General features: G+C 48.8%; 2 protein-coding genes across 3 annotated transcripts in view; one reads left to right on the top strand and one right to left on the bottom strand.

Moving 5' to 3' along the window:
• The window catches only part of R3HCC1L (R3H domain and coiled-coil containing 1 like), a 75957-nt gene extending 67111 nt beyond the window's left edge, over positions 1–8846 (top strand). For both annotated transcript variants that reach the window (XM_030759230.2, XM_022569118.3), the window contains 2 exons: positions 451–591; positions 8033–8846. In XM_030759230.2, the coding sequence (XP_030615090.1) occupies positions 451–591; positions 8033–8100 (209 nt within the window). In that variant the 3' untranslated portion in view covers positions 8101–8846. The remainder of the gene's footprint in view (positions 1–450; positions 592–8032) is intronic.
• Positions 533–27273, bottom strand: LOXL4 (lysyl oxidase like 4). Its single transcript, XM_089897992.1, has 14 exons — positions 26959–27273; positions 26211–26389; positions 25082–25287; positions 23616–23654; positions 23223–23442; positions 22258–22444; positions 21928–22082; positions 21034–21201; positions 19817–19979; positions 17371–17614; positions 16158–16273; positions 15413–15549; positions 14921–15032; positions 533–12876 (listed from the first exon to the last, which is right to left on the bottom strand). The coding sequence occupies exons 1-14, from the start codon at positions 27236–27238 to the stop codon at positions 12806–12808; spliced, it is 2277 nt and encodes a 758-aa protein (XP_089754118.1). The 5' UTR covers positions 27239–27273; the 3' UTR covers positions 533–12805.
• Between the last annotated feature and the right edge of the window lie 503 nt (positions 27274–27776).

The raw sequence follows: 27776 nt of genomic DNA on the forward strand, positions 1-27776 counted from the left end.
TGATACTGTTTTTTCCAGCACTTGTATAGCATCCAGAGTTCTGAGGACATATCACTTTTATTTTTAGTGTTAAAGGAAATATTATTTTAAGGCGAAAAGGCTGTGTTGGAAATATAGCACTGGAGTAGCCACTTGGAGAGAGTGGGAGATACTAACTGCAAGCAATGCAGCAACCATTTTCTGATGACATCCTTATCTAGTTTACCTCTGTGTTTAGCTGTCTGATAGAGTCACTATAAGAAATTGTGTTAATACAGATAATGAAGGCAGGGTTGTTTGTGCTTTGCCATGTTAATTTCCTCTGCTCTTCATCTATCTGGCTTGTATTAATTACTGCTGATACAGCCCTTGTTAGTCTATTTGGTATGTTAATTACTGAGTTAAATCACTTGGAGCTAAAGTGCTTTTTCTTCCTTACTCCCTCCTGCTCCCTCCCTTTCTCCCATTCAGAGTTTCTCCAGCCAGCAAAGGAGCGTCCTGAGACTTCAGCAGCCCTAGCCAGAAGGTTAGTCATCAGTGCCCTTGGGGTTCGAAGTAAGCAGAGCAAAACCGAACGGGAAGCAGAACTTAAGAAACTGCAAGAAGCCCGCGGTGAGTTTAAGTTGATGGTGTTTTCTTTAGTCCCTTTAGAGTTCACTATAAGGCATGTGTTAAAAAAAAAAAGAATGAAGCCCATTCCATTTTGGCATTTCCATTTCCTAGAAGCCTCCTACATATATTGAAATTGTTTTCATGCCTTATATTTAGGAGAAAGACATTTTAGAATTTGTCTGCCTGTTCCACACCAAGGCATCTTAATCCATGTTCCTACTGTTGTTTTCCAAGAGATAGGTTCAGTCATTTTAGCTTATCCATGGCTATTTCTATAGTTCTTGCTCCCGACTCTCAGAAAAATATTCCTATGAAGACATAATAGTCTCCCAGGCAGAAAACATTATTTGCTGTGGTTTTACTGGGCCATGATTGCCATGATATTATCAGATGGTTTAGATCTTAGATAGAAGACAAATTAAGGAGAAGCCAGCATCTGACATTGATGATAATAACTGTAGAAGGTAATTTTTTCTTTAAAGACAGTCCTGAGTGGCTCCATTAGAGCACATCTAGGTTAGCCTAATCTTCTGATTATTTTCCAGTACTTAAGAGTCCTCAGAATATTTCAACTGATCCACAAGCAGGGTTTTTCTTTCCCTATAGTTTGTAGTTGAGGTTAAATGTCTCTCTCCCCTTTATAGGCTGTTGACTTGTACGTAAGGCTTGGGACTCCGGTTAGCACTTAAGTGCTTTTTATCAACCTTCAGGCTTTAGACAGTCTGATTGCCTTAGCCCTCGATCTGTGGAATCTGTGAAGACAATTTATTCCGAAAATTCCACTTACCGAAAAGTAACTTCATTTTTCCATTAAACGAATGGAAGTTTCAAACTCCTTGTTTATTGCCGGTCTAACAAGGCCATTAATACTTCCTGTCCACTCTGCTTTGGTGATAGCAGGCAGCTTGCAGACTCTCAGCTGCACTGGCCAGATAACCAGTGACAGAGGGTGTCATGGCAGGTGCTAGAGTTTCAGAGTTGAACCCAACTAATTTTTGAAACCTTAATGATTATAATGAGGCAGTTTTGATTTTTTCCATGCATTCTTGACTCAAAGGCTTCCTACAGACTATAGAAACAGGGGAAGATTCCTCTGGTTTTTATATATGGCACTGTCAGAGCTAGATTAAAGTAGAATGTGCAGTGTCCTTAACCCTTTATTAATTGGTTATCTCTGAGGAAAATGATTTCTCTGTGATAACCACAGTTATCTCAGAAAATCAATAGAGGGTAATAACAATGGTATCTATAAAAGGAGATGTGATTCTTTTTGCAATGTTTCCTGCTTCCCTATGTGTGTAATATCACTTGTATTTCTACAGGTACTGCAATAATAGTTTTGTATGGCTGTCACCTGAGTATCCCCCTCTGTTTCTCTGTAGGCACATCAGCATACTGTTCCACTTGAATTTGTTTTAAATGCTCAGCTATGCAAAGGACATTTCAGTGATGAAATTAAAAATGAGGCTGTTGGCTAAGTGGGTACACTGTTACTTACTTTTTTAAAGAAGGCTAAGTTTAGTTGTGAATAGAGACCCACGGTGGTAAGTTTCTCCTATCCATTGGTCCTGAATCTTTACAGGTTATAGAGGACTCTTCCTTTATTATGTTTCAGAACTCTCCCATTCTTTATATCTGAGAAAATGCGTATGGAAAATTCCTGATATAGCTTTCTGGCTTCTTTATGCATTGAGCATATACTTTTGTAATTGCATGGAGCCCAAGACTTCTCACTTAAAGATTTTTTTTCTGTGGAAATTAAAAGTACTGTTTAGGTATTAAACAGAACAGATACTTCTGTTCCAGTTCTTCTTCCACTGGAGGGAAAGGGGTCAGTACAGCATAGGAAATAACATTATAGACTCTGGAATCAGACTGCCTGGGTCTACATCTAAGCTCTGCCATTTACTGGCTATGTCACCTTAGGCAAATTACTTACTCTCTGGAGGCCTCTGTTTCCTCATCCATAAAATGGAAATCAAGTGAGATAATCCACAAAAGATACTTAGTCATCTTTAAAACCGATAGGAACACTCTCCCTCCTGTTTCTCTAGGCCTGTAATAAGTGTGTGATAAGTATGAGCTGCTGCTGTTTTTAGTAATAGTAGCAAAGTATCATTTTATGGTGAGTCCAGCACAGATTCCAGTACATATTTTTTTCTTGTCATTACTCTTTTTATTTTCAATTGCCTGTGATACACTATCAACTACATTTGGAATTCACTGCGTACCTACCCTGTGCAAGGCATTGTGCTCCCTAATTAGGAAAGTTAGAGAAACGGCAAGATGTTGTTCCTCTCCTTAAGACTTGCAGTCTGGTGGGGATATCTGCCTTGAGTAAGAAAGAAAATATGAACCTGATATTTTAAGCAGTTGTTTCTCCTCTCTCTTCAGTTCTGAAGATTTTAAGATTAAAAGCCACATAGAGGTTTTTGCAATTAAAAGGACTGGAAGGAAATTCCTGACAATATAACATGTTATGATAACTCTGGATGGGGATGGTATTATCTCCAGTTTAGAGCTGGCCCAGAGAGGTGAAGTAGCTGGTCTAAGGTCACCCAGCTGGTAAATTGAAAGGAGACATTTGAACCTAGGCCTCTCTAATTAAAACCCATGTTCCTTTTATAATAGTGTAATCCCTTTTGAAGGAGTTTTGGGGTAATTAACATTTTTTTCCAAAAAGAAAAAAACATTTTAAGGTCTTCAGAAAATAAAATATGACAGGCTTCTTTTTAGTTATCCTTTCCAATGGTTAGAGCTGTTACTGTCAGAAAATTCTTCCATAGGTCTAACTTAAATCTGTACAATAGTTTAAAACAGTTTCCTCTTCTTTTTTATTTAGTAGAAATTCAGGAACATCTGGACATCATTCTGTTCTAACAGCCTTTAACTGTAAAGATCAGGGCAGATCATTTAGGAGTGAGAGGATCTGGGCTATAATAGAGTTTTTGCCATTAACTAGCTATATGACCATGGGCAATTTTCTTATACTTCTCTGTGCCCCAGTTTCCAATGTTTAAAAGGTGCTTTACGTATTTAGAATACTATTATTTATGTGACTCTTGGGAAATTAGTATTCATTATAATAATATAAGCCAGTAGTGACAAATGTGTACTATGTACTGTTGCTCCCCATTCATTATCCATGACAGACAGTGCTAATCAGTCATGACACTCTTGGTGAGTTTTGACTTGACTGTAGCCAATAGATCAGAATTAGCATAGAAATAGAAATCGAAATCTTTGTGCCATCCTGATATAGGTACTTTTATTAATAATACTGTAGAATAATTTCCTAGCCTTTCTTTTTCCCACTTCAAGAGTTCTGCTGTCTGGCACAGTGCCTAGTTCATAAAGAGATACTCAGTGTGCATATTCATTGACTGAATACATGAATGACATTTGTTACTCTTAATTTTTCTTCATATGTCTTATTTCACTCATGATTCTACTCTGAACGCTTTCAAGTCCTCCATGATTTTCTTTATAAAATCCAGAGTTGAACATTACATATGGAACCCTTCTAATTATTGAATTTTGAATTTGGGATTTTGAGGTATAAATACTTTCCTGATAACTTCCTTTACCCTACTTTGGTCTTCTTACCCTTTTATTGAGAAGTCTTTGTCTTAATCCTTAAAAAGGAGATTAAGAAATTAAAGCTACTCTGGGGAGAATCGAGAAAAAGGAAGTGCTCAAATCATTTTAAGCAAATCATATTTTATATATCTGGAAAATAAGAGCTTTAGTCACAAGTCCCTGAGTGTGAGGAACAGATAGATCTTTTAGTCTAGCAGAGCGCATGACAGATTAGAACTATACTAAGAGTGGGAAATGAAAACATAGATCGTCCTTGAGTACTTTGTATTTGACTTAATCACGTTTTAAATCAAGGATTCACACTAAATGATAAAACCACATTTTAAAGACCAGACTCAGGAATACGTGTAAAATTTCCCCATGTTCCACTTATCAGAACATTTGATTCCCACCTAAAGTTGGAATCAAAGTTTTCAGAATAAGCCACTCTCATTTTCAAAGCCTGCCATAATTTTATTTCATAACTTTGTTCCATTTTATTCTTGGGGGGTATATGATTAATTGGCTGGTTCTGAAAGGCCATCTTTTGGGTCATAGGCCTGAGAGGCAGAGTTATGTAAACAATAATTTGATCCCTTAGTTTGATTAATGAAATCACTGAGAACTTAAAAGTAAAATCATCTCTATAGGATACTTAGTCAACTGTAATAAAAATTTAATCACAGTCAGCTGCCTTCTGAAATCCTTTTTAGGAATTCCATTATTCTGCCTTCAAGAACAGTGCTGCGTTGCTGACTCATAATCTAGGTCTTACGGCATTTTCTTGGTGTCTTTTCTCCCTGGACGTGAAGTTCCCTTCATTTCTAACCACATTTCCTTTCATTTTAATCTGACCTTTTTCTGTGGGATGCAGTATTTATCCATATTTTTGGTGTCACCTGCTGTTTAGTAAACTTACGTCTCTGGCCTATATCAGAGATGAAAATGTTTATGGACTGACTGACCATTTCACCAATTATTGCTAAGTAAACAACACGTGTTATACTTAATACATTGATAATCATTCCACCCTCTAGAGTTAAATGCTCCCTTAACACTTATGTGAGCCAGACTATTTTTTCCCAGTATATTAATGATTAATACATACTTGGTAAGCCTGAAATCTAAAACGAAGAGGTTATTTATGTTACCTCTCCTTGATCTACCAGGTCTGTCAATCCATAAAAGAAGGCAGTTAGATTAGTTTGACCAGACTTGTACTTCAAGTCTTCAGGTTGATTATTACTCTGTAGGTGGCTACAAGTGGATTTTGTGATGATTTTTCTTCATTATTTTCTTAGGTGTAGAAGTAAATTTTGAAGGTTTTAATTTCCATCCCTTTTCTTTATTTTTGTAAACACGACACCAAACTGGCCCCTTTTTCATCTTTAGCACTTTCTGTTCCCTTAGTGAGAAGCCAACTTATTTAATGTAATCATTTCTGCCAATTTATTTATTATACTGAGAAATAAAAGTCTTCAGGGCCAGCTTACGTTAGTGCTTTAGGTTAGTCATTTCATGCTAACATTATATTCTTCTTTAGTTCCTTGCCCTTATGGCTGCTGTTGGGCTTTCTCTTACTTTTTGTAATTGGTGGAGTTAAAGTTAATAGGAGCTTTTTTAATACAGTCTATCAGCTGTTACCTACTTTCTTTTCTCTTTGATAAAGGGGAAACATGTTTATTCTTTATCTTTCGCAAAATACTTTTTTTCCCCCACATTTGTTCCTTTTCTGTGTAAATATTTTCAGATCCTCTCTTCAGAGGTCAGGACAGTAGAAAGTATGCTGATTTAAGAATTAAGGACCTGGGTTCCAGCTTCAGGTTTTCACTGATTATGTAATCTTAGGCAAGTTACTTAACATCTCCAAGCTTCCATTTTTTTCTTTAAGATGAAGAAAATATTTTTAGGTCTCATCCTAACCTGTATTTCTGTATTGTGTTCATGTTCTATATTTATAAATTTAAGCCTCACATTTTCACTATTTCTTTGTGCTTCTCAGTTTGTCTCTCTATTCTTGCTGACTTTATCATATGGTTTACCACCAGAATTTCCTCTTATATTTACATATATTTGGTAATACAGATCTACAGTCTTTTGTTGGAAAGCATTAGTGTAGGAAATGTTTCAGAATTCTAAACTTTTCCAATTTTAGAAAGATAATATATTAATACATGTTTCATAACACCAAAATCGAACACATTAGCATTAATATTTCTGTGGCCTTATGTCCTTTCAGGTTATATTTACCACCAAAGGAGTTTTGACCCCAAACTTTTTAAAAAACAAAAAACTTTTTTTTCAGTGCTACTTCAATTTTGAAATCGTGGATTATGGACCAGTCATTCGTTTTTCTACTGCTCCTGGATTTCTTTTCCTAAAGCTTTCCATATTGCCTCTCTGGTTTAAGTTTCTGAGTTTATTGAAAAATCTGAGTTCTAACAATTCACTTTTCTAGTTTCTTCACTTTTTCTTGGAACCCAGGACCACTTTTTGATTGTTTTCATCCAAGGTTGCCTTTGCCTTTAGATCCTCTCCTAACTTTTCTCTGTTTGTAAGAATCAGAACCACAGTCAGCCTTCCTAAGAAATCCCAGAATCCTTTAGACAAGCCAGTTATCCTTCGTGCTATCTCCCTGGAGAATCTCAACCCAATTTAAGCCTGCCTTAAAGCTGAGTCACATGACACTGAGCCTTCAGTTTGGAATTTACTGACGCCCATTTTTTGCCTCTTGTAACTTTGCTGCTATTTTCAGATAATGCCACAAGATGGTGCCCAAATAGCAGCAAATTTCTCTTTCTCACATTTCCAAGTGCCAGTTAGCTAGCTTCCTTATCAAGTTCTTTGCCCTTAAAGTTGAGTCAAATATAGTATAGGAATTCCGTAAGGGATTCTGCTGATTTGGAAAGATATGTCAGAATAGCAAGAATTAACTCTAAACTCACCTTGATTTCTGTAATCCCCCTGGTTCATGACTTGCAAAATCTTTTAGTCGAAATAATTGCCCTTGGAAGGAAGCACTTAGGCTTAATCATCTACATTTTATGGTGTCAAGATCAATGACTGACTAGCCATGAAATTAGAACTGGTATTGTGGCACCTAGTGAAGTACTTGGGTCACCACACCGTGTATGGTCTTTATTGTCTCAGGTATTGGTGAAAGTGTTAAATGGAAACTAAGCTTCTGTGTTAAAATTTGAAGATGGATTGTCCAGATTTGTGCATTTTTTGTTTTTAGAAACAGTTCTTAGTTTCCCTCCATTATATGTGGTCATTTTTCCATGTTGGAATTGGTGTTCCAGAAGATTTCTGGCTCCTGAAAGTGCTCTGAAAATATTGAAATTTGATTTTCCTGTGAAATTTTTTTTTCTTTTTTTTTTGTAGAATTGTAGTAGAGAGATATGACTAAAGCCCAGTGGCTACTATTTCCATTTGAGCAAGAAAGTAGAAGAAAAATATTGAAACATATTCTTGATGCCTATTGAAATATTTATATAGATCAGTAGACTGGGAATAATGGGCAATTTTACTGAAGCACTAACACAGTTTAGAAAGATAATTAAAATAAATATATTATCAGCAAGACAAAAATCTGGATCCTGCTCGGTTCTGACTTATTCCATATGCTTTTTATTTCTATTAGCCACAGATCTTTCTCTATCTATTATATAGTAAGAGAAACATTGTTCCCACTTACAAAGCACTTGGAAAGTTAAAAATATTGACTCTTGGAATCAGGTAAGAGAAAACTAGGGAATTCACCTGTCTCATGATTAAAGTTCGCCTTGTAATTCAGATTAAGCGAAAGTCACTGGTTATGTGAAGTTATACTTAGCCATCTTAACACTGCCCTTATTTACAGAGAGAAAACAACTGGAAGCCAAGCAACGGGAAGACATCTGGGAAGGCAGAGACCAGTCTGCAGTTTGAACATCATTTGATGACAGGGATAATTCCAGGAATTCAGAAAATATTTCCAGTCTTCAGAGGATTTTTCCAGAGCTCTGTGTACATGCAGATGTGCATGTTAATGAAAGAAAGAGATAAGCAATCAAGACAAGGGCTGATGAGGTATAGGAGGAAGACAGACTCCTGTTTGTCTTCACTCCTAAATGCAGTTCTTTGGAACTGCCTTAACTGTGTTGGACGTGGAAGGAAGCCATCAGCGAGGAAGAAACTTGGAAGATGTGACTTCCAAGAGTCCTCTGGACAGGGCAAGTCACACTTCCAAGATGTTTTAAGCAAATGCAAAACAGAGGATTCAAACCTGTGGTGATGGGAGATTACGGCACCGGCACCGCAAAGGCAGGGTGTCCCTTAGTACCTCACAAAGCCGAGAACAGCAGTATTGCAGGGGGCGGGTGAGGTCGGCGGTCAGAGGGGAGGGAGCTGTTAGTACAAGGAGATGGAACGGTATCTGGAGTGCTTGGTATTCACAGAATCTGCACTGCCGGTTCCAGAACCCCAGAGTTGGTGAACTGCAGCAGGTGTAGGTATTTGGACTCCAGAGCTTGTACTAAGCTGAGTGCCTGGGGCTGCTCCAGCCGCATGGCAGCCTGGGGCGCGCCCGCTTCATTCCTTACAGGAAGCCGGTCTTGGGAGCTGTGTGCCAGTTCCAGTTTAAGCAGTACTATCACGTTGTAAGAGAAAGATATTAAAGCCCATTTTATGACATACATCACTCTGCTGTTGGTCAGTTTTGTCATGCCCCTAAAGAAATTAGAGAGCAGTTCTTCCCTTATCTTCACCCCTGTAATGCTGTGCATGGATTCGGTGGATCTGTTGGTTTCATTGATCAGCAGTAGAGTGCTGATCATCTCTGTGCCCCGGAGTATACTACAAAATACTCTCCTGGGATTGGTATGTGGTGGCTCCTCTCCCCTTCTTGTCCTCTTTGCACATCCCCACCCCACCCTCTTGCCTTTTGCCATTTTTGTCCAATCTGACATCCTGCAGGAGGCATCTGGCACACAGCATGTTCTTGGTATGATCTTCTCTGCCTTTGCCAGAGGCATTTGGCAAAAGCCATACCAGCTCGTCCATTATAGTGAAGAGCAGCGAGTCAAACACACACCTCTGGGCAGTAAGAGATTTCCTAAAAGACATGGACAAGTCAGAGCAGTCAGCTCAGGCTTTATCCTTCTCATATCTGCATTCTCAGTGTTTTTGAAGAAATCGTAGTGGTAGACCTCCAGATGCTGAGAGAGCAAGAAATGATGTCTCATTGTGCTTTCAATGAGGGCAGCAGCCTCATTTTTGTATGATTTAGTGCCCATGACAATGATGGATTATTAGCATTGCCTAGAAGATGGTGTAGTGGGGCTCCGTCCAAACGTTCCTCAAATGACACTGGCCGTGGATCTTGATCCCTGCCGCTGTTTCGGTCTTAGAGCCCTCTTACAGTTCCTCAGCATTGTTTTTCTCATCCTTTGTCTGTTCTGAAACTGTCCCTTGTTCATGTTCAATACCTCCATTCCAAGTTTGGAGGGGTCGTTAGGTCCTCTCGACCCCCTGCCCCAGCACTGCTTAGGGCAGCTGGCTGTACAGCTTGTGCTGTCATCGTAGAACAGAGGGAAGTCTGTTTGAACAGTATGGCTGCATTTGAAAGGAAATGCAGGAAACTAGCCAGGTTTCATACTGAACAGTATACCTCTGAGGTAGACCTTTGCTCTGTTTTGGTTCTTCAAGGCTGAGAATGGCCTTGGGTGGTAAAAAAAAAAAAAAAAAGTGATTGTTCCTATCACTTGCCTTTGAGGGCATTCCCCTTTCTGGCAGCATTTTGGCTTCTAAGGGCATTGTTAATGGTAACACATAGTCCCGTGTTTATTACCCAGTTTTCTTGTAGTACTCATAATTTCAAGAAGTTACTTTTGTCCTCATTCTAATGCTGTGTACTTGGTGGCTAGTAACTTACACTTTTTTTCGGTAACAGTCAGCCACCTCTAACTTTTAGATTTATCCTTATAAGTAGATCCAGAGAAAGGATTTTTTTAGCCAAAACTGAAAGCTAAGGAGTGCTCCTGCATCGGCCCTTAGTAGAGGATGTGCTTTTTAGTTTTATTTTTCCAGTAGCTGGAATTGATGTATACTGGCTGGAGGTAAGAAAGAGCACCTGCCCTGACCCAGCACGGACTACTTGAGCTTGTCCAGACAGGAATCAGATCCTTGGTCATATCTACACCATGCCTTTGTACACTGAGCTAACTGGAGAGCACCCTGTAGCTGCCACTGGCTCCTTTGGTAGATATTTGAGAAGACAGCTAACGCACTCTGCTGTGTGTTATATGTTGCTTCATGTATGTTGAACTTCTGAATCCCAGTATCACCTGGAATTTATAGTAGATAAGATACATTCCCCTTGAGTTCCAGTATACTCCTCATGGAGTGGAAGTCTTTGCGGACTAGGAATAAATTAGGCATCTGAATGGTAAGCTGAGGTTCCTAGTTCTTCAGTTTCTCTGAGACAAGAATGCCGAGGTGAAAATCATCAGACATTTTTGGTTCTGTCTGGAATTCGGTGGTTGCTGTTCTGTTAACATTCCTCATCTAGTTACAAGTCACGCCAGCCGCATCTTCCCATATCCTTCCCTTTCAAGTCAGAGGTGTAACAGCACAACCCTTGTATAGCTTTTTCCAAGAATTAGAACTGGCTGCACCTATCAAATGTGTGATGTGGGCAGCAAGACTGAGACCAGAGCCGGTGGCTGGCTGCCTGGCCTGCTTTTTCTGGCCTTCTTGGAAACTTGGATCCAGCCAGAAGCTGTGGGTAACCTCCCTGCCTGAAGCCAGTCATCAGTCACCACACGCTCCCCCGCCAGCTACACGTTCTTTCACAGACCATTGGGTGCACGTGCGAGTATAATGTTGTTACTGTTTGGGAGATGTTTGCTGGATCCAACAGGAAATCAGTCCTTCCCTTGTTTACCTAAACTGCCATGCCAAAGTACAGTGCTCCCTCTGCCCGAATGAAGGAGGTGAGGGAGTTGAGAAGAGGGATGGTAGAGGAGAAGGAAAAGCGCGCTTCTTTGTATTCACAGAGGATACCCCAGAGCGGGTCCCTTTTTACCGGCTAAGGAAGGGCAGCTCTCATGTGTGAGGACGGGAGGACTATTGTAATCTTGCCCCATCTACCACCATTCACTGTGGCCTTGCAGCCTTGGTTGTAAAAGTTTACCATCTTTGGACTTTTTCTTCTTTCCTCCTACTTTTCATCCCTTAACCTTTCCAACCCATGTTTCACCACGGAGCCTAGGGAGGGAATTGCGAAGCAGACTGTAGGCTGATGCCGGAGAAGTGCAGTGGGGCTGTTGTGAGTAGTATGTGGGCTCCACACATCTTAGTAACCAGGTCACCAGGAGTGAAAAGGGGTAGAGTTAGGGTGCTGGGAACTGCCAAGAATCACAGCCAGTCTTGTCTTTGTAGCAGTCCATAGTGAGCAACCTTTATTGGCATTAGGGCATCAGACCTGTAAGGATCATCTCTCAAGTGTGTCTTAGTGGAGACAGGATTAAGAATCATGTCCAGGAAGACCATGGGATTTTATACCACCCCTGAGCAAGGGCCTGCCAACAGCCAGGTCAAGCAGGGATGGTGGCCTTTCCTAGGTTTAGTCCTTAACTAAATTAAATGTTCCCCTTCTGACCTCTCCGTAGTCTCCTGTCCTCCACTCTACCAGACCTGTCTTCTTTTTCCTGCAGAGATGAGCGGCCTGTTTGACCCATGTTCTTTCCACTGCAAAACTTTATTCAATGCAAAATTCACTCCAGAAGCCTGGGGGACCCGACCTTTTAGGCCGGTCCTGAGGCGCACAGTGACCTTGCCTGCCGGGGTCAGGGCAAGTGTTCTTCCCTTGGCAGAGGGCCTGGCAGCAGCTGGGGTCCACAGCACCCCGGGACTCTTTATGTTCGGCCTCCTCTTGCTGCTCTGCGGGAAGACCATATCTGGCCACTCCTGTGAATCTTGCCCCGTCTCAAGCACTCAGTAACTGGTGGTTCGGGCCCGTCAGGAGATAAGGGGATGCCTGAGGCCTAAGCTTCCAGGGATATTAGAAACACCCATATGTACAGTAGGATAAAGGTAAGGGCACTAAAGAACAGACTCTTAGAGAGTATGGTAGCTGAGTTCTAAATGCGGACCTATCAAGCAAGGGACTGAATTCACCAGCTTCTTTGCCAGTTGTGACTTTGATACAAGTTGTGTTGCACAGAGCTCCTAGCAGAGAGCTGACCTCTCCTCCTGTGTATTTCGGTCCTCCTCCAAGACATTTGCAAAGCACCATTTAGATGGGGGACTGGGCCACAGTCCATTCCTAAGGAACTGATAGCTCCTGAACCATGAACTCGGGCAAGATCCGGGAAGGACTGGGTCTCCTATGGAAGAGGAGCTCAGCTGAACAAAGCCCGAAGGCCATAGTCCAGAGACCAAAGGCCCTCAGGGGATAGACCCAGAGCCATCCTGAGGGAGCAGTGCCGCCCTGGTGTGGTGATCTTGCCATCAGAAGGCTTCCTGAGCTGGTTCTTGGTGCCGCTTGGCACTGGCCCCTTACCCTCTGAGTTAGGGCTCTGTGAAGGGCATGGCTCCAATAAGCTGAGGTATCTGGTGTGTGGGCAGCAGCTGGGGGTGCGCAGGGGTGCCTTCAGATGAGGTTGTTCCTGAGACGCTGCTCCTGTTCCGGGGAGTGCTCTGTGTTAGCTCGGTGTGCGTCCCCTGCGGACCAGAGGAGGGCAGGTAAGTAGTCGACCTGACCGGAGTCTCATCCCCTCCCTGACAACTTCACAAACACCAAGACATCCTGCCCAGCTCAGCCTTTCCATCAGGTTAGTCGTGGGCACAAACAGTCCGTTTTATGGAAATAGATGCCAACAGATGCGTAGCTGCAGGGACATCGGGAAGATAGGCTGTTGAGTGGAAAGGGTTGTGCTGGTCACTCTCCCTCGCCCCCTCCCCAGGTTCATTCTCTACCCTTCTTGTTCTCTCATGCCCTGGAGACCTGACCCCTAGAGACTGCCGACTGATGTAGGTCACTGGGAAGAAACAGCACGAGATTAGAGGATGGAAGGAGAGAGGCCAGGGCATTTCTTCCCCTGTTTGTGCAGTGATGGTCTCCTGCCCGCTGCTCCCTCCTCCTCAGTGCTAGCGCTCGCCTGGCTCCAGGACACACTTTGCCCCTTCAAGCCCAAGGTGATAACAACATTCCACTCTTGCTTATCCCTGGACATCTCAACACTCCTCATCTCCTTAGTCCTACTCACACCTCAGTGTAGTCCTCTCATTAAATAACCTCCTGCTCGCACCTGGGTGTGGCCTGTGTTTCCTGCAAGGACCCTGGAGGGGTCAGAGCTGCGTAGTGTTCTTTCCTTCCTCGCTGCCCTGGCCCCCTTACAGCCTGCCAGCAGCATCACGGAGGCTGTGCCTCCACGCCGGCAGCCTTAGGTTCCAACCCCTGATCGCTCTCACGCTCCTGTCTCACTTAATGGCAGCAGAATCTACACAGTCTCACGATTTTCAAATCCTTATATTCCTCTTCTCACTGTCTTCCATCTGTTGCCAGAGTTATCTTTTGAAAATCTGATCTGATCTTCCTGCCTCCTTGGCTGAAATTTGTTAGTGGTTCCCAGAAGCCCACGGGATCAAGTCCATTCTCTCAGCAGGAGCCACCGTAACCCTCCCTGCAAAGAGCTCTAGTAGGTGTGACTGCATAGCCCTATTTTACAAAAGAGACAACTTCTGAGGGGGAGATTTCCTGACTGTCTTAAAGCCAGAAGGTGGTGGAACTGGATTTGGTGCCCAGTGAAGCCCTCTGAAGCCAAATCCTATGCGCCTTCTCCTCGTCCCCTCTCTGACCTGTGCCTCTCCTTGCAGCCAGCTCAGATGTCCCTTCCTCTGCGAAACCTCGGCTGGCCTCCAGGTGGTTGTTGGGAGAGCGCTCTGCTTGCTCAGCAGTAGTTCACAGCGCTCTGGGGTACCCAGTAGGACTGGGGTTACCCATTTGCATGTCTGCTTACCCTACCTGACAGCTCTGCCTGTTACTCCTATTTATGTTCCTAGTGCCTGGCAGTGCTCAACACAGAGGTAGGTCTTAATAAATGTTTGTGGAATAAATGAGCACACCTCCACCCTCTGTGTGCAAAGCGTGGGAGTGACTGCACACACCCCACAGCAAATACAAGCACTTTAAACTCTAAGGTAGAGGAACTGCTTCCTTTCTGTACGGGCAAGTGAGGCAGCCACCTCCTTACTCTGCTCCCCGCTGGATTGTTGCTTCTTTGCCTGAAATTACCAATCCTGCAAGTGTCCTGAGCCCTGTTCTCCGTGGTCCACGTCCTGTAAGCAGTGATCAGGGCTGGCGGTAGCAACACGGATCCGGGGGACTTCTACGTTTGCCTGTGAGGCAGTCAGCCTGGGATGGAGGCAACTAAGAAAGACCCTATGAAAGGAAGGGGAGAAATAACAGACTGGAAAGGGGAAATCCTGACATGGCCTGAAGTAACAGGTAAGATTCCAGGACAGATGGCAGACTGAGATTACAATCCAAACAACCTTAAGGACAAAGAGGCATGTGGGAATAGTTACTGGGTGGGGCTGATGCAGCTTGTTCCAGAAATCTATGAACTTCTATGAAGTTGTCAAAGGCAATTCATCTCTGTCCCCTCCCCAGCCTTGTACACACACTGAAGTCACACACAGGGACACAGGGTCTTCCAGCTCCCCGAGCTCGCACAGGGCTGGTCTCACAGTGGCCCGCAGTCACCTGTGTGGCAGTCGTGCAGCCAGACCCGTTGCCCGTCATATTTGCAGCGGCACCGCATCACGTTGTTCGAGAAATCGGACTCTGCCACCTCGAGCTTGGGGTTCACGACCACCTGGAGTGAGAGATGGGCCAGCTGAAGACAGGTGACGTGGCTTCTGAGTTGACAGTGGCTGTGACATCCTTTACATTTCATGTAGTCTTGCAAACTGTGCTCCTCTTCTTCATTAACCCTTACAGCCACCCCAGGAAGTAGGCATTAAGGTCCTTATTTTATAGATGGGGACTGAGTTGTGACGTGCCCCTTGTTCACTGAATCCGGACTCAAACCTAGGTCCCGGATTCTGATCCCTTCCCCTATGGTGTAGCTCCTTCAAGCGCCAGACATGTCAGAGATCCTATTTATGAAGCTCTCTTTCTTCATTTGACCTCAGGGAGCTTTTGGAACATCTGGAAGAAATGGAGCTCCTGTGGGGAATCCCTGAGCTCACTTACCTGGAAGATATAATCCCCAGGGCCCACGTCTGTGATATCCACCCACTGGCAATCAATGTCATGTCGGTAGGTGTCCCAGCAGCCAACGGTCACTCCCTGTTCCCCAAAGTTGGCACATGCGTAGCGCCTCTGCATTCCTGTAATGGAGGGTGCTGACAGTTATTGAGTCCCTGAATTGTCAATTAAATGCAATCAGACTAGGGGCCTGGGCTTCAGCTAAATATCTTGCCTGTTGGAGCCAGAATTCCTACCAAGCATGAATCCAGCACCATAGCAAAGCCCATCTGTGACAGAGATTATTTCTTTGGATGCACTAGTGGAAATTCCTGTTGGCCTAGGAAATGTGATTAGAAGATTCCAGCCCTACTACGCTAATTCATTTGCCCATACAACCCTGAGGAGAGCCAGTGTTTCACCATGCCATTTCTAAGGGCTAGGAACTGTGGGTGTGCGAATCAGACTATCGATCCATGCTAAGTCCCAAAGGACTTAGAAGTGAAACAGGTCTGCAACCATTATCCAAAAGAAAGCGTTAAGCATTTCAGAAGTGGTACACAGTATGTTGGGAATGCAGAGGAAGTAGAGAGGGTAAGAAATTTATCTTTTTGAATCGCCTTGAGTGCTGACTGTTGCCAGGCTGGAGTCTCCAGCTGCCTGAGGCTGTTAAGCAGGGCAGAGGGGATCCTGAGCCCAAAGGGGCCGAGGAATCTAACAGAGGAGGATATGCCAACAGGAAACCACATACCTGTAGGGCAATTTGTGTCCTCTAGACAGAAGCTGGCCTTGTGCCCCTCAGCCACCTTGGAGCCGTTGAGAGTGAGCAGGTCATAGTGGGTGAAGACCTCAATGCTGTGGTAGTGCCTGCAAAAGGGGCAGAGCTGTCAGGCCGGCCGCAACAGGAGAGGGTCCTCACAGAGGAGCTGGTAGGGAAGGCTGAGGCACTAGGCCGCATCCTTACCCAGAGAGGAACGTTACAATAGCAGGGCAGTGCCCTTCTCTCCCCCAAACCCAAGATGAGTGTGACCCGTGGCCTACTTTCCTGGCACCCCTGCCAGGCAGCAAGACAGCTGCCCTCGTCACCTAGGGTCTCACCCGGGTGAGGAGAGGTCAAAGGTCCAGGAGGCTGCCTGGCTACAAGGCCTGAGGCCTGCAGGTGGAAAGAAGAGACACGTCCAGGGACCAGCCCAGGAGCGGAGTTGCTGAGTGAGGAGGGATGCTTCCTCTGCTCCCTGCCAGCCTGGGCCCAAATTGCTACCATTGTTTCCAGTTCTAATGACAGCTCTTCATGCTGCCGGGAAAGGTACTTATTTTCTCAGCAAGGCCAAGTCCCAAAGTCACTGCCTGTTCCTCTCAGCTTTCCCCACCCACGGCTGTGTCCTGAAGAAAAAAAACACCCTTTTCCATTCTGCCTTTGTCACAGACATCATCTCTGCTGCTGTCTGGGCTGGAGGCTCCTGATAGGAAAGAACGCTCATTGTCTCCTTCCAGCGCCAGCAGCTCTTCCTTGCGGGCCTCGCTTTGCTGCTGCAGAAACCAGCAAGCTTCTTCTGCACAGCCAGCATCCTGGATGGGATGGCTATTTTGGGTCTCCAGGTTTCTAGGAGTCCCCACTTCACCTGGCTTTTAAAGACAAGGCCTCAGGGCCAACAGAAAAATTGTCCACTATCATTCTAACAGAGACCAGCTCTGCTGGCAAGGACTGCTCTGTTGGAGCAGTGGTGGAGATGGACATGTGGGTACCTCCTGGCCAGGCGACCGAGTGATGGAGAGGGCAGGTTGGTGCTCCTGGGATTCCTCACTGCCGCCCAGAGGCAAGGCCAGTGAGGCGTCTAGGAAGGAAGGCTCTTTCCCAGAGCGCACGCCCCTCCCAGGAAGGCTTGCCCGGAAGAGACCAGACCGGTTGGCTCCCTGGACCCTGGTTTCGTTCCCCTAGAGCCGAGGCCTAAGCAGGCACTAACCTGTGGCACTGGTGCCAAATCCAGCTGTGGCGGCCTGTCTTGGGACGAAAGTCGGCCCGGCCCAGGTTGTGGATCTGTGAGGAGAAGCGCAAGAGGCGCCGGTGTCCGTAGGGCCAGTCCATGCGGTCAGCGGACCGGGAGAGGCAGTTCTCTTCATGGGCACAGTACAGCTGGCTGAGCGGGCGGTCCTCCAGGTAGGCCGTCTCCTGCACTAGCTGGGCGTTCAGCACGAGGTCTGCAGCACCTGGGCATGGTGGAGACCCAGAGGCTAGGAAGGCAGCCGGTTTGGCTCCCTGGCCTAGGGGACAGCCTTGCCTCCAGACTAAGCTCTTTTGGAGGCGCCGGAAGAGTAGGGCGGTTTAGGAGTCAGGAGATGTGAGTTCTAATAGCAGGAAAGATCTATCACCTTAGCCTAAGCTTGCTGGCTTTGGGGCCAGACTGCCTGGGTTCCTCTCTTGGCTTGGTTGTTAGTTACACCATTAACTAGCTCTGGGACTTGCTCAGCCTTTTGTCTTTCATTTTCCTCATCTGGGTGACGGGGAGAAGAAGAAGATTAGTGTGATGGTACCTGTAACGTGCTTAGATCATGGTTGGCCCACGGTAAGCATGCGGTTGATGTAAGCTAGTATTTCTTCTGTAGAATGCGTTTCAGCCCATAAGTGCCTCTGTAGCCTAGCTCATATAACCCCTCAGTAAGCTCTGCTGACCCCTAGCTTGTTACCTCAGCTCACTCTTTCTCTGGGCCTCAGTTCCAGCAATGCGAGGGGCAGAGGGAGAGGGCTGGAGAGCTGGAAGAGTTAAGCGCCGAGCCTGCCCCTGGGTCCTGCCGTTCTGGTGCATTCTGCTGCAGCTCCTAAGCCTGTGCTTCTTCCAAGGTCCCTGTTCTACCCTGGTTGCTATCAGGGGTGTTCATACCAGGGCATCCTGTGCATCCTCCTCCGAGGCATCGTGGACATTCTGGTGCGTAAAAATCCAACATGCTAGCGCCTGTGTCTCCATAAGCTGTTCAGTGCCTCTCCCGTTCCCTTCCTGTCACAGGGGCTCTTACCCTCCTCAGAAGCCAGCGTGTTGTCCCTCACTGTGTCAGTACAGAAATGAGGAGATGCACAGCTTTTGCATGTAACGTCAAGAGAGAAATTTGCCAATTCTCAACGTCTGTTCATGCAAAAACTGGGTTACACTTTAGATTTGGGGCAGAGCTATCATATGGGTGAGCCTTGCACTGACGATGGTGAGACGGGAACACAGGTTTATTTCAGGGGACAGGTGTCGAGGGTGGGAGCTTGTTTGCTGGATGGTGTCTGTACTACCACTAAATGCTCTTGGAATTCCTGAGGCATATTTTGGAGAGAGCTAAGGGTATGCCCACTGACAGACCCCAGAATTCCTGAGGGAAAAGAGTGCTTTCAGAGAGAAGAAGAGAGGGTAAAGGCAAGAAAGAAGGGAGAAAAATTACAGAGGAGGAATGGGGATGACCACAGAGATGTCAGGTCGGCTGTCTGTACTCAGCCGTTGTGAAGCATCAAATGCATTTAGGAGAAGAGCTGCCACTCCAGGCGGTAGGACAGAGGGGTACAGGTTCCTGGGAGGGGAGAGACGGGGAAGCAGGCCCCAGTGTGCTGGGAGCAAGCCCCATCGCCCTGCAAGGGAGGGTGTGTTGTAAGGGCTGGTGCTCTTCCAGCGTGCGCTGGACAGAGAGGAAGTCCTAGAGCTAGCTGACAAGAGTTAAGGATGTCTTGGCATTGAAGCCTGGCTGGGAAGAAGGTCAAGTGGCCACTCAGGTTGGTGGCAGCCTGCAGCCTTTGGACTGGATACAGTTATCCTGGCCCAGACCAGGTTGGCAGATGTCAAACAGATGCTTCTACCCCAAGAATCTGGGGGTGTGGGGCAGACCGATGCCTCAAAATGGTCTTGACCTAAAGTCTTTTGGGTAAGTCCCACAGCTCACCATAGGCCCCATGTGTCCTCACATTTCCATACCCTCTACAACAGTTTTCAAACTCTTTTCTTACTACAGACTGTAGTAAGAAATATATTTAATGTTGTGACACACATAAATAATTCCAAGAGAAAAACATTACCCTTACTAAATGTATCACGTCATTGTTTTCCATCCTGTTTTTTTAAACTATTGGTCGTGACGCAACGATTGGAAAACACTGTTGTGTATCCTTACATTTTCACATATTCTCTGTTTTAATGCTCACAGTAACTCCATGAGATGGGCAGGGCAGGGTTTGTATCCCCGTGTGGCAGGTGATTTGGCCACGCACGTGGTAAACGGCGGAGCTGGTGTTCTGCATGCAGCCCTCCTTCCACTCCCTAACCCTGCTGGCCTTGGAGCTGGGACCAGCACTCAGGGCCCTCCCTGAAGACAGGAGGTGTGGGCTTGCAAAATTAGGGGAGCCCGGGCCAGCCTGTCCCACCGGCCCGTCCCGTTACTCACTGTCTGTGCAGGAGACTCCGGCTGAGAAGTGCCCTGCACCGTGGGAGCAGTGCACCGGCCCGTGCCTTTGGCACTGCTGCAAGGCCAGCTCTGTGCCTGAGCAGTGCACCCCGCTCATCACCACTTCTCCGGCCCCCGGCGTCCCCTGCCAGTACCAGGTGTCCTAAGAAAACAGCCAGCATCACCCAGTCAGGGCTGAGATGTACTCTTAGAGTCACCTGACTCCCATCTGAGGCTTGGACCCCATCAGACCACCCACACCGGGCTGTGCCCAGCCTTGGCCTGAAATCTTCAGTGATGCTACTTTGGACCCCTCTGGTATTAGAAATGCCTTCCACGTGTCGAGGCAAAAATCCACTACTACGGCTTCCACCACTGGCCCTGCTGCCATCACTCCCCCTGACGGCAGACCTCAGCTGTTTGAAGAGGAAGGTCCTGTTCCCTTCCTGTTCACCCAGGCCTGTCCCATTTCCCCAGCTGTTCTTCAAACAACCCTAGATGGTCGGTTGTGCTCGGGGTTGAGCCCAGTTCTCCCGGGTGAAGTATGCCCAGTATTGCCTGGCAGGCCAGTGTGGGCGAAGTTGAAGAGGTTTCTCCATGGCAGCCATGCCCCAGGCCTCTTGATTTTGTTTCCTTGATATCTTTTCAATCTATCCACTTGTTTCCCCGGGTCCAAGCCAGCACCATTCTCAGCTGGGCTACTGCAATAGCGTGTTTCTCTGCACTCATGTTAATCTCCACCCCAACTGTTTGCCGAACAGCAAGGAAGAAATCTTTTAAAAATCTGCATTGCGGGCTTTGAATGGTGTGGCCCGTCTCCTCCTTCACCCTGGCGCTTCACACCACTCCCTCTTGATAGCCGCACTCCACCCCCGGCCCCTGATTTCCTCAACAGAGTCAAGCGTTCTCCGGCCACAAGGTCTTGGCGTGGGCTCTTTATTCCTCCCCCACCTCGTCTGGCTCACTTCTATTCATTTTTCCTACAGACACAATTATGTGCCTGTTGTGTGAACGTTTTATGAATGACTGCATCCCTCACTTGACTGTATGTGGCGACTGACTGCTCCGTTAGGCAGGAACTGTGTCCTGTCCACCACAGTATCCCAGCACCCAGCATTATACTGGCACATAGTTTCACTCATAATTAACTGTTGAGTGAATGAATGAAGGGTCAGCAGCTTTAACACAGGAAGTTTTGGAGCACAGCAAGGACCTACCTTGATGGCATGGTTGGCAAAGCCCAGACCAAGCTGTCGGCAGGCCACCATGGCTTCGCTGAGGCCCCAGTGGTCGCTGCACACGGTCCCCCAGCGCTGGACTCCGTTCACGTCCACCTGCACCTCCACCACCCCCTCCTCGGGGCTGCGTCCACCGGCCAAGCGCACCTGCAATGGTCAGGGGTGTGTGAGGGGCGGGGCCACCTTAGCAGGGGAGAGCTCAGGGCTGCCGGCCTGGAAACCTGCAGCCCTGGACATGACGCTCGCCTCTCTGGCTTAGTCTCCTCTGTAAAGTGAGGACGTTTTATCAGATAGTCCCTAACGTCCCTGCCCGCTCGAGAAATCTGACTGAGTGCCTGCACCTGGGGCTCTCACTCTGGTACTTGCCCTCCTGCTACCTGAAATCCTACCACTGACGACAACGTGCCTATTGCCAAGGGCTTTCATAGCTATCGTCCCGTTCACAATGACCCTATGGGACAGCTGACCCCATTTTACAGAAGACAACCAAGGTCTGAGGCGAGAGACTTGCCCACAGTCCATGTTAGCGTGACCCTTGAACTCTGACCACCCCACTCAGCCTCCCAGTGCCACTCCCGGGTGCTGACATCCTGTGGCCCTCTGCCCTAGGCACCGTCTCTCTCAGCTTCACAGGGGACCTGAGAGGGTGGGGTGGGAGAGCCCATGCACCTGAAGAGTCCCACTGATATTCTGACATCTCTGAAGGCTAGAACCTGGCCCTGAGGGGAAGTAGGCCAGGCCAGGGGAGACTCCCAGAGGAGAGGGCATTCCAGGCTGGCTCCAGGCAGGCTCTGGGGCCCAGAGCACCCGCTGCCTCTCATGAACCACTCCCCACTGGCTCCAAGCAGTGTCCCAGGCTAGCTCGAGGCTCACCTGATCCTGGAAGCCCAAGTTAGGGATGTTGCATCTCACGGCAGCATCATTGTCATGCTGGCAACCATTCTGGGAGCCTTCCAGGGAGGGGCAGTCACTGAGGGTCCGCTCATATCCCCCGCAGCGCACCTCACTCAGGTGGATGGGCCCCAGCGCTGCAGAAGGGAGGGAGAAAGGCCATGGGAGGCTCCATCTCTGCAACCCCACACCTGCGGCTCCCCCTCCACAGAAGGGGAGAACCAGCCTGGGCCCTGGCACCCCAGGACCACCAGAGGGTGGACCGGTGGCACATCCAGGCTCTCCCACCCCACCCCAGGCCTCCTCGCTCACCTTGGCCCAGCTGGGCCCCAAAGAGGGCCTCCCGAGCAGAGCCGAAGCCGAGCTGACGACACACGACGCTGGCGGAGATGAGGTTCCACCCGTGGTCGCAGACCGTGCCCCACCGGCGGTTCATGAGCACCTCTACCCGGCCCTCGCCCACCTGGGCCCCCGAGCGGAGGCGCACCCTCGTCTCCTGCTGGGAGAAAACCCGGCCTCAGGGAGGGCCGAGGAGGCAGGGGTAGGGGCTACACCACCGGCAGAGCCCCCTCAGGACAGGCAGAGCCAAGGCCTGGAGTTCTGACTTCTGTGGCTATTCCTCTGAATAAGCTCTTTCTCGACCTCCCCCTTCCTCGGTGACAAAGAGCGGCCACAGTAATCACAAATTCCAGCCCTAACAAAAGAGCCTTAGGAGTTGGGGGTCCCTGGGCTTCACAGCCTGCCACCTGCTCACTAGGCGAGTCCCCTCCTCTTGCCCAGCCTCACTGCTGCTTTGTCCTTTGGGGCTGAACCCAGAGCAACACTTCCGCAGCAGATCTGTGAAATGATTTTAGAGACCCGTGGGGACGTGTGTCAATGAAATGCACAGTGGGCAAGTCACTTCCGTTCTAATGCCCTCCCGCCCGCTCCGATTTCATCGAGGAGACCACCTCACATGGTGCTGCCCTGCCCCAGTGCCTCACCAGCACTTGCTCATTGCTTTTTATAACGAAGGGCCAGGCTTGGGCTCCATACCTGCGGCCCTCAATGGGATGTAGCTACAATGTAATTATAGTTGTCAGCTTTCCATTTATGGTAGGGTTATAAATGTCCCTTTTAAGTAAATCCCAAAGTTCAACGTTCTGTGAGTTGCTCTCCTCCTCCCGGTCTGAACTGATGCCCCCTTGATAGGGGTGGTTCGCCGTTCCTCCCCTACCTCCCCATCAGCGCCTCCCCGTGGGGTGGGGCCTGTGCCTCCAGGCCTGCATGGGACCCACCTCTGTCCAGGACTCCTTGCTCCCGGGCTTCGCCTTCAGAGGGCGGAAGCGGGGCCCTGCCACACAGCTGACCACAGCGTGCATGCCCCCCGGGCAGGCCGGCCGCAGCTTGCCCTGGGCTGGTGCCACCTGCACCTGGCAGTTGGCCATGTGGGGCTCTGTTCCCAGGCAGTTGACCCGGTGGATCCAGAAGGAATTCTTCTTTGTCAGGCTCTTCAGTCTGGAAGACAAGGGAGACTGAGGGTAGGGGAGGGGTTGAGGGCTGTGCTCAGGACTCAGGGAGGCCAAGGCACTGGGGCGGGGAGAGGGGACTGGAGGGGAGGAGAAGGCAGGGGAAGCAGGCCCTTCATGCCACACCCCTTTGCACCCTCCCCTGAGGGTGCTGCTCCTTACCTAGACTTGGGATCCTTCATCTTCGAATTCCAGACTTTCCTGGATGGGAACAAACAGGCGGGGAGTCAAGTGGGTGCAGAAGTCCTACCCGCTGTCACCCTGCCTCTCCATACTTGTCCTTGAGTCTGCACTAGACTCACAGTTTGTAAGCTTGTTCATTAATCTTACTTCAATGCTGAGCTTCACCACAGTCCTGAGAGAGTGGCCACCCCACAGGTAACGATGATCTCCATTTTACAGGGAAGGAAAGCAGGGCGAGCAAGTTCCCCTGACTAAGCCCAAAGTGGGTGTCTCTTCTGCACCAGGCTGCCCTGGGGCAGGCAGCTCCAATCTCGCCCTTCCCCCAGTCCAGATGAAGGTCAGCCTTCAGGGGGCAACCGGAGAAAAGGGGCCCTGGGAAAAGTCCTCTGGGGACAGGTGGAAGTTGAAGGCCTTTCTGGTGGGAGCTGCCCAGGCAGAGATACTGAGGCTATAATCAGGGCTGCCCTCCTCAGGGGAGGTAGGCAAGCCAGCCAGGCCCAGATGTGCAATTACCGGGCAGCAGGGAGTCAGGGACCCAGATCCCAGTCATCCCCAAGGATGGGGCCACGTGGCTGGCCTTGGAAACCAGGGTCATCTAAGTCAGAGACACGGGACAGACCAACTAAAAGTGATTGGGGATGGGCAAGGGTAGATGACTCAGATGTTTCGTGGGAGGTTTATCCCTTGATGAGAAACATACGAAGTTTTCACTGACAGAGCTGGTAAGAACTATGACTCGTCATCATTTACAGGCTAATGCAATCTTGGGACAGTTCTGTCACGTTTCTGACAGAATATTTTTATGTTTCCTCTCCCAAATGCCGCCCCACCCCACGCCTGGCTTGGACGCAACCCAGTCAGAGCCTGGCTTGGATCGCAGTTGAGAAATTCACTGAGACAAAGTTCAGACAATTCCCTGCGGATTGGATAATTGAGGCCCAGATGCCCTACCAAGGCCCACAGCTCGTTGTTGGCAAAGCTTAGACCCGAACCCAGGCCATCTGTACTTGTGGGCAGCACTGTATCTTTACTAGTTAGGTCTAATTTTTTAATCAGGGACACAATTTTACATTTATTTACATTTCACTTGGGGAGTACTCTGCACTACAGTCAATTCTTTTTATCTGATTGGCAAGTACGATGTTTATTTTCTGATTGTTTCTAGAAATTTCCCAGGGTCTCCAAGTTCATCCTCACTCTTGTCTTAATTACTGAGGGATCCATAACCCAGGAAACCCAGGCACATTGCTCCAACTGGGCCTGTTTCCATCCCAATCCCAACACCCACTGAATGTCCTCCCACAGACACTACTCCTGCCAATCTCACTGCAGCCTCCAAGGTCCCACGTCACACACAGACACGTGCACGCGCGCGCACACACACACACTCAGACGCTTCCACAACCCCGCCTTCCGCGCGGCCCTCCAGCCAGCCGTCCTCCTACCTGTAGTAGTGGCTGACGACAGGCACCTCGCTGGGGAAGCCCAGCATCCCGCACACCACCCTGCTGTTGTTCCTGGTCCAGCCCTGGTCACACACCTGCCGCCAGTGGCCCTCGTACTTCACCTCCACAGCTCCCTCGGTCACCAGGCTCTGCCTCTTGGCACTGGCAAGGATGGGCTTGAGCCGCACCTCCTCCAGCCGCCGGCCCTGTGGGATGCATGGTCACCGTGGGCCCCAGGATTCCTGCCCCCGCTGAGCCCGCTGCAGGTCTTCACGTGGGAAAGCTGGGGCTCGGAGCACTTAGAGATCACCCCACCCAGTGCCCTTATGGGACGGGCCAGGAAACGGAGGCCACGTGGCTCCGTCCTTGGGGATGATGGGGAGGCATTTGCTGAAAGCCACACAGTGAGTAGGAGGCAGAAGCTCGGTTTGTTTAGGGTTCTTTCGTCAACTCCAGAGAGGACCAAGCAGATCCACGCTCTCCTGGGGTCAGGATGGGAGCCCTTGGAGTCTGGGAGGCTTCCACCAGGCACAAGGGGGCCTTCTTCACGCCACCCTGGGGAGGGCAGAGGATGGGCACAGACCAGCTGCCTGAGACCACCAGCAGGACCCTCTGGCCCACGAGACCCCCGCTCTAACCCTGGATGACTTAGGCCAGTGCGAAGCCCCCCGTCAGGGCCCGCCCCATTCAGTGGGCCGCGGCCAGCTGTCCTCAGGCTGAGGCTGTCTGACAGCAGAGGGCAGAGTCAAGAGACCTGCCCTGCCCACTCCTGCTGTTTGGCTTGGGCTGTTCTTAGCTTGGAGCTGTCTGTGCCAGGAAGAGACAGCAACTGTGGCCGGGCCTTGTGGGTGAGGCAAGCCCTACCTGCTGCTGCCTCCCTCGTGGGGAGCAGCTTCAGTGATTCCCAGCGGGCCCAGCCCCTGACTCCCTGCCCGCCCTTTCTCAAGCTGGGGCCCTCTACCCATGCACCTGCTCCAGGCCACAAGCAGGCCTCAGGGCCCCAGGGATGCTTCTCAGCCCGCGCTCTGCTCACTTTCTTCTCCTTCCTCCTTCCAGGCTCACCACCTGGAGGTCCTCTGTCCCCTGACCCCCTCCTCAGCTCAGGCCAGGGCCTGAACGGCCTTCTCACCTGGGGCCCAAGAGCATTGGAGACCCTCTCAGAAAGGTAGCCACGCTGGCGCTGCGGGTGGCACACCACCCCGATGTCCTCCGAGTGGCTGCAGTCACTGACGCCCCAGCCATTAGACCTGCACTGGTCCAGGGAGCTCTCTGTGCCCACACAGTGAACGTTGTCCAGCCAGATGGGTCCTGTGTGGGAGGGGATGAGTGATGCTCAGGGACAGGCACAGAGAGGCAAGTCATGGGCTCTACCTCCTGGATAGGACCCCACAATTATCAACATTCCTCTTCCAAAGCCTGAGTAGAAAATGGGGGTGGAGAGAGGAGGTGGTTCTCCTGGGAGCTTGGTATCTACATCCCTGACTAGTGTCTCCTCTTGGCCTCAGGTCCCATAGAATCTGCTTTTGGAAAATGCCAGGTAGGTCTGTTAATTAGATCTACCTGTTCCCTCATTCATCCATCTAGTCATTCACGCAACAGCATTTGCTGAGCACCTATTGTGTGTGACTGCTATGTTCAAGGAACTGAGAGTTGAGTGGTAGTGATGGTGGTGATGGTGATGTGAGAATGGGAGAGTAGGACAGGTCATTTGCAGCTGGAGCACTCAGGAAATGCCTCACAGAGGTGGTCACTTGAGCTGGGTATTAAAGGACTGGTGGGAACGTGACAGGTTCTATTGGAGCCTCAGGGAGCCCAGCCCCTGAGAGAAACCCGCTACCACCTCCTCGTCACCCTGCAGGGGAGCACCGGTCACTCACCCTCCCCTGGGCCATACTTGGCACTGTGGGCCCAGGTCAAGGCGGCTTCAAAGCCCAGCTGGCGGCAGGCCACCGTGGCCTCCTGAAGCGCAAAGTCGTCATCGCACACGGTGCCCCACTGGCCCTGGTGCAGCACCTCCAGGCGGCCCTCCTCCGGCCTGCTCCCTGGGCCCACCAGCCGTAGCTTCATGGTGCTCAGTGACTGCAGCCTGCTGGGAGGGGTCTGGCCCAGCAGCAGGAGCAGCAGGAGAGGAGAGAAGGCAGCTGGTAGGGACCACATTGTGGTGACTCCAAGGGCTGCTGGGGTCAAGGCACCTGGGAACGAGTAAATGTGACAATGATGACCACGTCTACCCCTGACCTCGGGTCTCTTCTGCTAGCAGAGACAAAGGGTAGCACAGGTCCCTCCGAGAGTGTGTGTGTGTGTGTGTGTGTGTGTGTGTGTGTGTGTGTGTGTGTATGTGGTGGCATGGATTGGGTCTGGGCTCTGAGATTAGTCGATCTGGTTCAAACCCACCATTCCTTGGCCATATGACCTTGAGGAAGTTTAAGTTTAGCCTTCCCGAGTCTCAGTCTCCCCGTGTGTAAAATGGGGGTAGTGACCCTTATCCCCCAGTGTCGTTGTGAGTGTTGAACAAAGTATGGATGTAAAGTGCCTACATAAAGTGCTTATCACGAGCCTACCACATGGTAAGTGCTCAGAGAACAGCTGTTTTTGATGTCGTCTTATATGTAGAAGGTGGGGGTGCCTACACTTTGAGTCATGGGGAGCCCCCAAGGGCTAGGCTGTCCGAGCTGGAGGAGATAGAGGGTATTTG

Source organism: Delphinapterus leucas, chromosome 16 (assembly GCF_059928025.1).
Source record: "Delphinapterus leucas isolate spDelLeu-1000000601 "Yukka" chromosome 16, BTC_Dleu_Yukka2, whole genome shotgun sequence".
In the NCBI taxonomy this organism is placed as follows: Eukaryota; Metazoa; Chordata; class Mammalia; order Artiodactyla; family Monodontidae; genus Delphinapterus; species Delphinapterus leucas.